General features: G+C 42.9%; 1 protein-coding gene across 1 annotated transcript in view; it reads right to left on the minus strand.

The window, feature by feature from the left end:
* Nucleotides 1-12,330, minus strand: part of LOC139103088 (uncharacterized) — a 26,001-nt gene continuing 13,671 nt past the window's right edge. Inside the window, exons 7-14 of the mRNA XM_070657443.1 lie at nt 4,755-5,080; nt 2,819-3,170; nt 2,393-2,739; nt 1,524-1,899; nt 1,181-1,442; nt 914-1,099; nt 697-834; nt 1-624 (exon numbers count right to left, since the gene is read on the minus strand). Of these exons, the coding sequence (XP_070513544.1) occupies nt 400-624; nt 697-834; nt 914-1,099; nt 1,181-1,442; nt 1,524-1,899; nt 2,393-2,739; nt 2,819-3,170; nt 4,755-5,080 (2,212 nt within the window). The 3' untranslated portion in view covers nt 1-399. The remainder of the gene's footprint in view (nt 625-696; nt 835-913; nt 1,100-1,180; nt 1,443-1,523; nt 1,900-2,392; nt 2,740-2,818; nt 3,171-4,754; nt 5,081-12,330) is intronic.

Raw genomic sequence — 12,330 nt, forward strand, 5'->3', positions numbered from 1 at the left:
TAAAAAAAAAAAATAATAATAATAAATAAATAAAAAATAAAAAATGAAAATGTTTGCAAAACCTGAACACTGTTCTTCGTTAACTCTTATATCTTCTCTTATTTGTAGTAATATTAAATTTTCAGTAACTTCAACACATATTACATGATCTATCCGCTTAATACTTTCCTGTTCTTCGCCGTGCGTAGGCGAAAGATAATATATTGAATTAATAATTATAACAAGCAAATTTGATTCTTTTTGCCGAAGCTGATTGCGTTGCAGTGTATGAGCTCAAGTTCTTTTTTTCTTTTCGCAATTAAACTGACGATTTATACAATATTCTTTAGGAGCCGCAATGTCGAGCGATAGTATTGCTTGGTTGAATGCGGACTCAATGTACAGTACAATAGCTCATCGTTACGTTTCGGGAGCGAATATCTCGACGGAATTGTCGGCGTTTTGCGCGTTGGAGCGCATCGCTCGTCTCCGTTCTTCAATCATTTGTCGCCGTGCTTGCTCCCTCGCTTCTCGCGCCTTTTTATTTGCCTCGCTGTTCGCGGTCGGTTTCGCTTTGTGAACTGGTATGACTCGGCGTTTACCGTTCTGTTGCGAAGTCGACGCAGCTTTTTTATCCGGTACGATCTACGAACATATCAAACAACGATATAGTAAAACATTAAAGAGACTGATTCATCAGTAATATTATAATCGCACCTCTTGCCATTGAGATTTCCTCAGTTTTTCTATCTGTTCAAAAAATTCGTTTACTTGAACAACTTGTAGCATTACCATATCCCAGAAACCAGCCAAATCCTCGTTCGTCGTAGGAAATTCTTCACCCGGTACCTGATTCTAAAATATTAAGATACAAACTACCAATTGTAATTTAATTAATACTTTAAATACCAAAAATATTTAGAATTTTTCTTACAATATTTTTTTGACACAATCCTTCAAACTGCTGCATTTTCTGCGAGGCCAATAGTCTAGCTTTTCCCGCAGCAGATCGCAGCTTTCCAGCCGCTTCTTCTGGCAGTGCAACAGTATCGCCGCTGGCTAATTCAGCCTCTGCAGATGCAGCTAATGATAGCAGCCTATCTGTTTCTTGTTTCAATATCTGAAAGTACAATGTGTATGAATTTCTGTTATCAAAAATATAACTACTTACATAATATCCAAATGTATTCGTCCGAATTACCTTCATAAAATAATGACCGTTTTTTTCCTCGACTATTTTTTCCGCCTCTTGTGTTTGTTTCGCTATGTTTGTCGAGCTTACGCTAGGTTCTAACACAGGTAACACTACTTTTGGAGCAGCTGGTTGCTGATCAGGTATACTTTTATTAACCGTATCCCGTTGCGATACGTTACTCTCTATGGTAATCGGGATTCTCCTTACATTGCTCTGTGAATTTGTTGAAAAGTCCTTCTGTTCGGTTTTCCGTGCTGTCGGTGTTATCCTGAATTTTAAAAGTACTTTGTCATTAAAAAGGAAATTAAGACAAAATAATTTTATTTACGGTTAAAATATAGATGCGCACCTTTGCAGTGGTTTTATAACTTGTTCTGTGCCGTCCGTGGGTTTTCTACTACTGACTACAGGGAGCTGTGCTCGAAATTCTGGGCGTAAATGTCGCAGAACAGGCAGATTCTTTAACGACTCCTCCATGTTCGCGTTGTCTTCTGACATGTTGTTGTTATTACTGGATTTATTGAAACTACTGTCGTTGGGGTTCAACTTGGTGACGCTGCGCTTAAAGAAGAAACCTTGCGCTAGAGCACCTGGACCATACAACCGTTCAACTCGCTGTTGTATAAAAGATTTCTCGCTGCTTGACGAGGTGTTTAACACTTGACTGTCGATTTCTACTGACGAACCATTTAGAATACTAGTATCGCTAAATGATGCGCTCGAAACTGCAAAAAGAAAAAAAACAATTTTAATAAGAAAATTACTAGAGGCATTACAAGAAAATCCGGTAAAAATGTACTAAGCATAGCAGAACTAAACAAGACGATACAAAACGAACTAACGAATAGCGCGCACGTATCTTTTACATGTGTCGAAAAAGAACGCTCACTAAACACCAAGCGTACGATCAAAATATAAATACAGGTTAATGTAACATGATCTGTAACTTAACGATGAGTTAAGAATTATATTATTGTAAACGTATATAATACAGAATTTTAATAGCTTATATTAATTGCAACACGTATTAATAAGAAATAATAAGATATTAATTTCGTTTTTTTTTCCCCCCACAAATAACAATTTAAAACAATGTTAAAATTACTTTTAATAAATAAAAAAAAAGATAAATAATTTTAAAATATAATCTAAAAAAAGATCTGTTAAAAAACAATATAAAAATCATTATTTATTCATGGAAAGATAAATCGCTCTTACCATTAGCGACGCCTTGTTTCGGAGAGGAGAATCCCGTACCCATGGATTTGTTCTGTTGTCCGCAAGACATGATCGGCGATAGTCCAGGGCTTCGTTTCTTGGCGGAAGTGTTGATCCTGATGGGACTGAGCTCGGTAAACGTCGAGTGCAACGACACACCTTTGTCAACTTCCGAATAACCCTGGCACGTCACGCCGATCGAACTTGTACTTTCCATGTACGTTTCGACCTTGCACTCATCTTTCACGCCGTTCGAGAATCCGTTTTGTCTCTCCATCGCTAGCGGCGATATTGACTGGCTCTTAGGCGGATGCTGAGGCATCGGGACGTTAAGATTCTCGTTGGATCTGCAATATTCATTAGAGATTAATTTAATCGCGAGTGGCTTCGCAGAGACGGCGCGCAAAAAGGAAATGAACGTCTTACCTGAAACCTGCAGGACTCGTGTCTCTCGTGATGAGCCTCGTGCCGGGACTGCTGTCCCTCGAGCGGAATCCTTCCCTCAGTTTACTGTCGTACCTGGTGATTCCCGAGTAGCCGCTTATACTGCACGCTAATCCCAAATAACTGGGCTTCTTTGCCGCGGTTAATTCCGGCTCGGGACTGCCATGGGGAGCATTGTTGGCGTTTAATTTCTTCTCATCGGGGGTGAGATGCGACTTCTGCAACGTCTCGCTGCTGCCGTTGGGCAAGTTTTCGGGTGACGACACCGGTTCGCCGTTACAAGATAGATTAAGGCTGTGCAGAGTCTTTTCAGACACGGAGTCCACGGCGTTCTCTGAAAACGGAAATTCTGAATCTAGCACACGCGAATGTTTTCTCAATCTTCTTCGGCCTCCGATTCCCAGGAAGTAAAAAAGAAGGGGACCGTTGTATGAAGGAGAAATTCTGTAAATTTGATTACTCCGTCATTATCGAGAACGGTGACGAGCTAAAGTTGCGCCGACTGGATCGCAGTAGGGTTTAAATATATCCTCCTAATACGCTTTTATCCCGATTCACGAAATTCCGATTGCTCTCTGTTGCTCTCGTTAACGTTAAATGTCCACGAGCCAACTGCTCGGCCAGCGAGACATTCACCTTCGAAAAGCGCGCCGTCGCCAACGCTGCACTATGCACCCGCTCGTCCCAGCTCGCGTTAAACGAATCGCAACGTGACCTTATTCCCTGGGAACCGATAAAGCAGTCCGTTAACGCCGAAACAACCGGATGGAGATCCAGTTTGGTCGCACCTCGCGTTCTCCAACTACGATAACGCGGACGCGCGCGCTTCGCGGAATCGAGATGAATCCGCAGAAAGTTCTTTGCGTTCGTCTGATCGCCGCGGCGGTCCTGGAACACTGATTGCGAGCCCAGACTCTCTCTCTCGTGGATCAGCGCCTTCTTGGCAACGACGAGGATACCAAGTGTTTGCACTCGCGGTACAAACTCGCCTATGGTCTAAATCCGATCGGATCGGTATTTCGAGCGAGCCAAAAGCGCCCGTGCACCGACGAGAAAGTCACGGCGGGAGAGAGAAAAAGAGAGAGAGAGAGAGAGAGATCGGCGACCTCATCGGCCTTGAGGTCTCGAAAATTCGCATGAATCTCGGTCCACGAGATACCTGAGATCGCGGTGTAAAAGATAATCCAAGCTAATCACGTGTAATTATTTTCCCCGAAAGATCTCACCAGAAATGCGCAATGCGCAAATTAGAATTTGCAGTCAACGTTCGAACGATATCAGATTTTTCTTTTTCGTAGGGAACTGACATGCGAGAGGATACTTTGCTGATTAAGTAATATCAAGACTGCTAGATATTTAACGTGCAGCTTTCAACGGTTAATTGAGTGCTGCATTTTCGGATAATTGAAAGAACTGGTTTAAAAGATAAATTGTACGATGTAATCTCACGTTCCAGCACATTCCGCTCTTTTTCCGTGAAATGATTTCCTCGCTCGAGCGACGCGTCTAATCATTCTCGGCCCGACCGAGCTCCCGTGCAAGATTTTCTGTAAAAAAAAAACGACCACCTTCTCCGACAGAGAAGACCTTGTCGTTGCAGGAAAGTTCTTTTTCCAAGAAGTTGCAATATTCTTCTTTATTAGATTAATACTTGTAACAGTTGACAATCTAATTGAAAAATATAGCAACTCTTGAACTTTTGGCTTCCCAGCAGAAACCTTAGCAACAACGTACTAGAAACTATTTAATTTTCAATTATCGCCAACTCTACGCGTGCCTCCAAATAATTAATTTTTTCCTCAATGATGTGCAGCTCGGAGGGATTGCTAATTAGACAGCCTCAAAGAGGTAGGAATGCATCTCGGTAACAAGGTGACGATCATCGAGATAACGTATCGCTCAATGCGAGATAGCCAACCTGATCGGTCGGACGCAGAGCGGTCGACGTCCAGGCTGCAGCTGCCAATGCTCTCCTGGCTGGTCATGTTGGGGTGATGCCTGGTGACGGTTTGCGCTGGCGGTCGGAGATCCGGCTCCAAGCGATGGTAGTTGAGCGGTTGCACCGCCAATGAAAGCGGCCTAGTACGTCGATGCGAGCGGATGCCACCGGCTCCGGGTACCGACGACGTCACCGTCGCGGCACAGGAGTCGTCGACGTCTTCCAGACCCGCCACCTCGCCACCGCCGCGCCGAGATTGTCCCCCGTTCGCTCGCCGTTCCTCGTCCACGCGATCCTCGTGCACACTGCACAAGGCCCGGTTCTCATCTCGTATTGCTGTCACGCCCGTCAAAGTGTCCTCGAGCTCGGTCCGGTCCGGTCCGGTCGCGGGATTTTACGTATTTCGATACAGACCAGGTATGCGATTCGTAAGCGCATCGGAATGACCGACTTAACAACCGAAATACTTTCCTCGTTGATAAAAGAATCTCGCGCAAGTAACTAAATAATATATTTGATATTCGAAAGACAATATTTCTCTGTGAAAAATCCCGCAATTAATTTCAGAATAATTCCTCTGGTTAATTTTCGAGAAATTTTATGCCGCTCACCGCGCGTTTATTATTATTGGATATCAAAATTACATTTGGGAAAAATTAAAAAAAGGACCGATAAGCTTAGCAAAGTGACCTCGATTGATAATGAAACGCGTTCCGGTTGAAAAACCTCCTTCGGTGGTCTTTACCGGGTTTAGCAAGTTACATTTCTCCGTTTCTTTTACGAATATCGCGTCGTCTTGGAAGTGGCACGAATTAGTATCTGCCGATGACCGCGTCAACTACTTTTTCGCGCACGATAATCGTACGGTATAATGGTAATTAATAAGCTACGGGATCGTTGCGCGTTACCGGGAGAGCTCGAGAACAACGCACGTGGAAACTGGTGACACCGCACGGTGTTTGGTTTCTCGAGAGTGTTTTGCAGGTATAACGTTACAGTTGGGAGAAGATCGAAAGGAATTTTGCCGAGAAATATACATATAACGTTGAGAATCTTTTAAGAAGACAGCAAAAATAGACTTGGATTCTTTGGTCGCGGATGGCCGGTCTGCCTGTCTGTCTCGATGTCTTCCTCCGAGTTCTTTAATCGCGCATCGAGTTCTGCGTGGCCGAATCCTCTCATTGCCAGCGTGACGAAAGTAATTAGCGGTATCGAATTTGTTGTCGACGCGATAGTGCGGCGTCTGCGATACTTATTACGCGGAAAAAAACCGACATTTTTTTTTGCGGCGTAATAAAGTAACTTAATAAAGGCAAACGTCATAACGTTATGCGCCAGCGGTTTCATTAATTTCACCGTGACTTTCGTATTTTTCTGTATAACATCGAGACAATGAATAAGGCGCGAGCTTTTATTACCTGGAATCACGAAATACGCGCCGTTACCGTGACTCTTCCGCGTTGTATTATACGCACGAGAACGCACGGTGTTAATCTTCTTACCGAATCTCGAGGTAAAAATTAAAGAAAGAAAAAGTATCGGAAACAGCGCCGCGTAACCGGCAAATCGAGCGAGCGTTATCTAACCGGCGAGAAAACATTTTGGAAGCGATCAGGGAAACGGGATGTAAATCTCGAGAGCTATTGCAGGTGCCAGGGTGCACCAGTTTCCGACAATTAATTTGTCGCTCGCAGATGAGAGACTTGCGCAAACAGTTCCGGCACACAAGTCAAATTGCCAACAAATTGGCGCCGGGGTTAATTACACGCGTTAATTGCGTAAAGAGCATCGGTCATTGGTTGCGAGTCACAAAGAAAAGTTATTAACTATAGATCCGTTCGTTTCAGTCGCACTTGTTTTTCATTTTTTAATTATAATTAAAAGACAAAGCGCACGTCCTCTCGTTTCGAGGAGAAAAGAATGAAAATGCGACTGAAAAGAATGATATATAATCGTGATCAGCGCAAGCGGGTGCGTATCAGACAGCATGCAAAAATCACATGTAATCGCGAAATCGTGTAATGTACATAGAAAGAGAGGAATATTCCTCAAACAAATCACACAGCATGAGTACATGTAGGGCCTCGTTTCTCAAATCGTTACGTCCCAAAGTCAAATTTTTAAGCGAAATAATTACTATTATACGTATAGTATTATAATTGCAATTAAAATATATCAAAGTGCAGCAGAGAGCCTTATTCTATTTATAATACATATAAATATATATATATATATTTTTTTTTTTTTTTCAAGACTTATAAATGCTATATAATATACTTTCTAGCGCTTTCACTGCGATGCGGCTGTTCTCGGTCGGAAAAATGCGCCGGGCTCCAAACTGCACTCGTGCGTGTAACTTATACAGTTCGTAACGGATTGAAGAAACAAGTCGCGCGTGTAGGTAAGGCTGGCACGGTGTTGTACAATGTTGTTCGCGATGCGGAAATCGACGCTGACATAATTGCGAGTTAACGGTTTAAAGTGCAACGCGGGGTACAGGCGTGCGACCAAGCAAGACTAAGGTGTGCAAGGTGAACGAATCATGCTCGATCGCCGATGACAATGACGATGAAGTGTGTTCGTATGCGTGGACGGACGGGGGGATAATCAGCAGCGATGGAAAATGTCAAAGTGCGCCACGGACGTTTAACAATTCCTCTAGCTGAGTCGCCCGAAGAGACTTGGATGCGTTGATCACTCGTTGTCAGATATTCCGGCGGATTTGACCTCGCACGTCCATCGAGTATCTCGAATCTTAGACTTTTTATAACGAATGCTGTGCCGTTAAATCTCGTCGATGATCCTACTCACGTTCCGAATCTCGTGAAACGTACGGATCCAACAGATGCTCGTGAAGCATCGCGTATAGTGTGCATTAATGCAACGTTGATTAATAGTGTTAATACGTCACACGTGAGATATCAATTATATTAATAGTTAGACACGTACCGTGCACGCTATCTTCCGCAAGAAGAAGCATGCATCCAAAGTGCAGCGAACGCATTATTAATACCAAAAAACGACAAGACTTTGTTAAATTTTCAAGGGAATTCGTCTACACTCTCAAGAGATTTTTCAATCGCTTTTAAAGGTCTCTGCCTACCTTCGTCGCCAGGGTTTCCAGAGGAGGAACTTGGAGACATTCTTTTTCGCGACCGGGTTCACCGTGTAGGTGCCACTCTCGATTTTTAAGGGCATTCTTAGCCGCAAATGCGTCACTGCGAATTGCGCCCGAGGCGCGCCGACGGCTTGCGGTTGCCGCAGGCAGAAATATCGATCGCAAGATGATCTGCGAATGTCAAAGGAGATGATATTGCACGCGCATCACTCTTGTATCGTATTGTGAGCGGCGATAAGCGTCATTAAAATGCGATTCCAAGCGTTATTCTGTCTGCTAATTACCCCCCTCCCCTTTTTAATCCGGCAGCATTAACGGGCAATCGGAGAAATTAAAGTTTTCCTTATTAAAATTATTACCAGGATCTTTATTGTCAATATGCATTTATAGGCACGTCGTCTCGATCATCTTGACTGATCTCAAGGGGGAGCTTGTACTCGTATAGCGGATACCAGCTACTTCACCGGTCTCACTGATTTATCGAAATCGCGAGACGAAGATTCGGAAAGAATCGGAAAACTTCCCTTTTTTCACCGTGGCACTCGCGAGAGCACGTTTCTAGGATGACTAGTTACCAAAGACTGCAAAGGCATTCCCAATCTCATCTCCACGGCCAAGACTTTCGCTTTCTCTCTCGACGCATCCTCCTCTACTCCCTCGCATCTTCGCTCGGTGCCTCCGAATCCCCCGCTACTTCAGCCAGTCTCTTTATCTTTCCCCAAGCCGAGGGTATATTTTTGGAACGCTCAAAAATCCACGATGGCACACGTTACCTCTTCTCTCTCTCTCTCTCTTTTTTTCTCTTTACATTAACGCGTCAACGAATGTGGAAGGGCACACGAGGAGAACCGCGGACGCACACGTGCCCGGCACGAGCGCCTTAAAGAGAAACGCGCTTCAAAAGCCGGTCGCATCCACGTAACTCGCGAGAAATTCCCGTCGCGTTTTATTCTCTCGGTTATTACTCAAAAGTCAATTATTTCGTAGATTTTTCCACAAAGCAAGACATTTTCAGAGACTACAGTTTAATTAATTTCCCCGTTGGAGCATCGTATCACTACACGCGCGATAAAACGAATCTCTAAACGTTTCAAAGGACTGGTTGATAAACGGTATAGGCAAACTCTTAACGATCGAGATAATGTGCCTCCGCATAAATGAGCAGCTTCGATTTTACATGCGGGCGAGCGGTTAAGTGCCGCGTAAGTCTCCGGGGAAGGCTAATAACTCCTTTCGGTTTCTGTCATCGTTGTCTTTTACGGATCGTTAATTCGTAAGCGCTTTTATGGTCCGCCTCTCTCTTCGATGCATCGCAAGATGTTTGTTTTTCTCGACTTGCGTAATAAACTATGCATCATAGAAAAGCCCATCATATTTTGTTTGTAATTCAAATATTTTGGCGCAGCACGGAGTCTTCATCTAACGATAACTTGTGCTCGACCGACGGTTTATTAATTCATTTATAAAAAATTTACAGTAATAAAAAAATTAAAAAAAAAAAACGGAAGATTCGGAAGAACGGAAACGGAAGAGAGCAACGAACGTCCGTATGGCGGAAATCTCCCGTCTTCCGGATAATTCACGCAAGGGTTTTCCCTATTATCGTTCTATTTCGGTATAGGTCGCGCGCGACGAGATTTACAAGCAATCGGAACCGACAAGATCCAGGATGTCGTCAAAGGGATCGGCGATTCAACCAGCCGCGTTGCGGGTTCTCGGTTCGTTTACGCCGACACTCAAGTGTTCCGAGATGTCAGCGACTTCTCGCGCGTTAACGACCTGAAGACCTCGTCGAACCCGACGTTCCTCGTTCGAGGGGCCGCTGATAATTCCTGCGGTTCCTTCAGTCGTCCCCGATTGTCGTGAATAAATGATGTCTGATCATGAAGATCACGTCGAGTACGAAGGGAAGAAGAAAAAGAGAGAGAGATGCACGACGCGGATTTATGCCTCGCAGAGCATTAACCCGAAATGTGGGTTTCGTTTGCCAAACGTTCCTCAGTCACGAAAGCGTTAACTATCGATGGAAATATAATTTCGTGGCCGACTAAAGTCCATTTGTGAATTAGGCCTCGTGAAATTTTCTGATTTGAATCAGTCAATCTTCAACGATTAATAAAAAATCTGACGCAATGGATCAATGATAGTTTCATAATTTTCTGTTAAAAATTACTGTATAATTGTTGGCGATCCTCGCGGTAGTTTCAGCTACATAGTTGGTGAAAAAGTATGGCGAGGACATAAATAAGGTCCAAAGGTTGAAAGCGTGAGTAGTGCGAAACAAGAGCTGCCGTCTGGGAATGCCGAGAGCGCGACTATGAATTCAAGTGCGATATAGTGATTGTACCATGACTCGGAGAGTCTAGGAAGAAGTTGACGCGTTTATCGAATATTTGAACAAAATAATCACATATTTCGTACAATATCAACAATATCCTAACAATTAATGTAATAAATTAAAGGAAAAAAAAACCCAAAAAAAATTTTGTGCCTAAAGAAATGCGTGTATATTAATGTAATATCTCGCGCATGGATTCTCCAAAAGGAGTCTTAAAATACCTCACGTGTCAATACATTCATCTATCTTGTACGCACCTGTCTTTGCGAAGGCTCGAATCTGCACGTCTCACGTTTATTTATTCCTCCTTTCTCTCTACTTATCTGCCATCGAATTACACACAATCGGGAGACAGAGAAAGATTAGATCAAGGCGTCGCGTCGATGACCTATGTAAACGTCGTTCGTAATTGGCGAACGCTAATTACTCGGAGCTCCATACACGATCAATGATCAAAGGCGACAAAAGGCTCTCGCGTTTGCACGCACGACCCGAAGGCAAAGTGCCGTTCGTTTTCATCGTTTCGTTTCTTTACCGAGTACTTTGACACGAGACTTTTCCGCGGTTAAATGAAAGAAAGCGAGCTTTTATTTCTCAAGTTGTACTTGCTTCAATAAAAACGCAACAAAAATTAGTCGTCATAAAAAAAAAGCGCAATGATTTAAATCATTTATTCATATCGTTATATACATATATTTGACGAACAAAACTATCGGCCGCCGCGAATGTGCTTCTGCGAATTACGAAATAAACGATAGATTGTAGCCAGATGGTTCGAATACCGGTATCATAATGCCGTTTTCCGGTCTGCCCATTCAGCATGCAACGGAGAAAATCCACATCATGCGTGCACGAACGTTTAACATGAGATTCGCGGCGCGAGAAACGTTTGTAAAAAAAAAAAAAAAAAGAATTTAAAAAATATCTATATTTCTGCCTCCTTGATACGCGGATGATATCGGCAATAGCGTTTCTGTTCTACCGAAGATTTAACGTAAGATCGTACTTTCTAACGAGGTTCCCGCAGCTTTCCGGCTGCCAAACGACGGAGGAGGAATTCCTCCTTGCTTTCTGAAAATCATCGGATGAGCGTCGCCGGTATTCAGGGGTAAGTGACACCGGCTGAACTCTCTCGCGTCTATATATAAACGAAAATAAACCAGAATGACATTTGAACTATACTCTCTCGCTGTTCCTGCCACGGCAGGCCAAAAGAGAAACTCAGAGGGGCAGGACGAGAGGGATCGAGGCGTCGCGACGAACGTCTGAGAAAAATTGTGTCAGCCAAATCAAGAGGCGCACCTATATTATCTTTAAACGGCGAGCTTTCCTATCTTCTGTCGTACGTTATTCGCGTTTACAATTTCCTGCCAATTTCCAACGTGCTCCTGCGAGTCCACATATTCGAAAAATAAAAAATTTTTTAAGATTTTGATGCCGAAAGAGGCACGTCGATGACTCACAGCATGACTCATCAATTCTGATGTCGCAATGTCAATGTAACGGTGTAAATTGCATTCTGATTCACCGGTATCACGGAAGAAATCACACAAATAACTTTTCCGACCAATGTGCTCCTGTATTGAGAATGGCACGCGATGATCGAGATAAAAAAAAAAAGCGATAAGGTGTAACCGTGAATTTCAATTAAAGTTAAATTAAAATTTGATTATTCGTTGAAGCAGGGAAATTATTAAAATTGCATTGTAATAATAATTATTACGGTTATTATAATAAAGCAAAGTGTTCCGACTTTAGTTGAATTATACGCTCGTGAAAGACGCGCTAAATTGTATTTAATTACTTTTATGTCGATCGTCGCATGAAGCGAGCTACGTTTATTGTTTAAGTTAAAAAAAAAAATAATAATTTACTACGCAAATTATCGCAAATATACGCTGAAAAGATTTGCTATTATTCGTAGAAGAATGCTTAATCGTTCGCGATAACATCGTTGTAGCAAATAAAAGGTATGAGAAGAACTCACGTGTGTTACAGCGGAAGTCTGTCTCGCGCGGAATTATTTTATACACGGTGCAGATTTCAATACGATTCAGCTTCCCAAGATAATCAGGACTCTTTAATTTTCATGTTTGTTA

This window comes from Cardiocondyla obscurior, linkage group LG06 (genome assembly GCF_019399895.1).
Source record: "Cardiocondyla obscurior isolate alpha-2009 linkage group LG06, Cobs3.1, whole genome shotgun sequence".
Taxonomy (NCBI): domain Eukaryota; kingdom Metazoa; phylum Arthropoda; class Insecta; order Hymenoptera; family Formicidae; genus Cardiocondyla; species Cardiocondyla obscurior.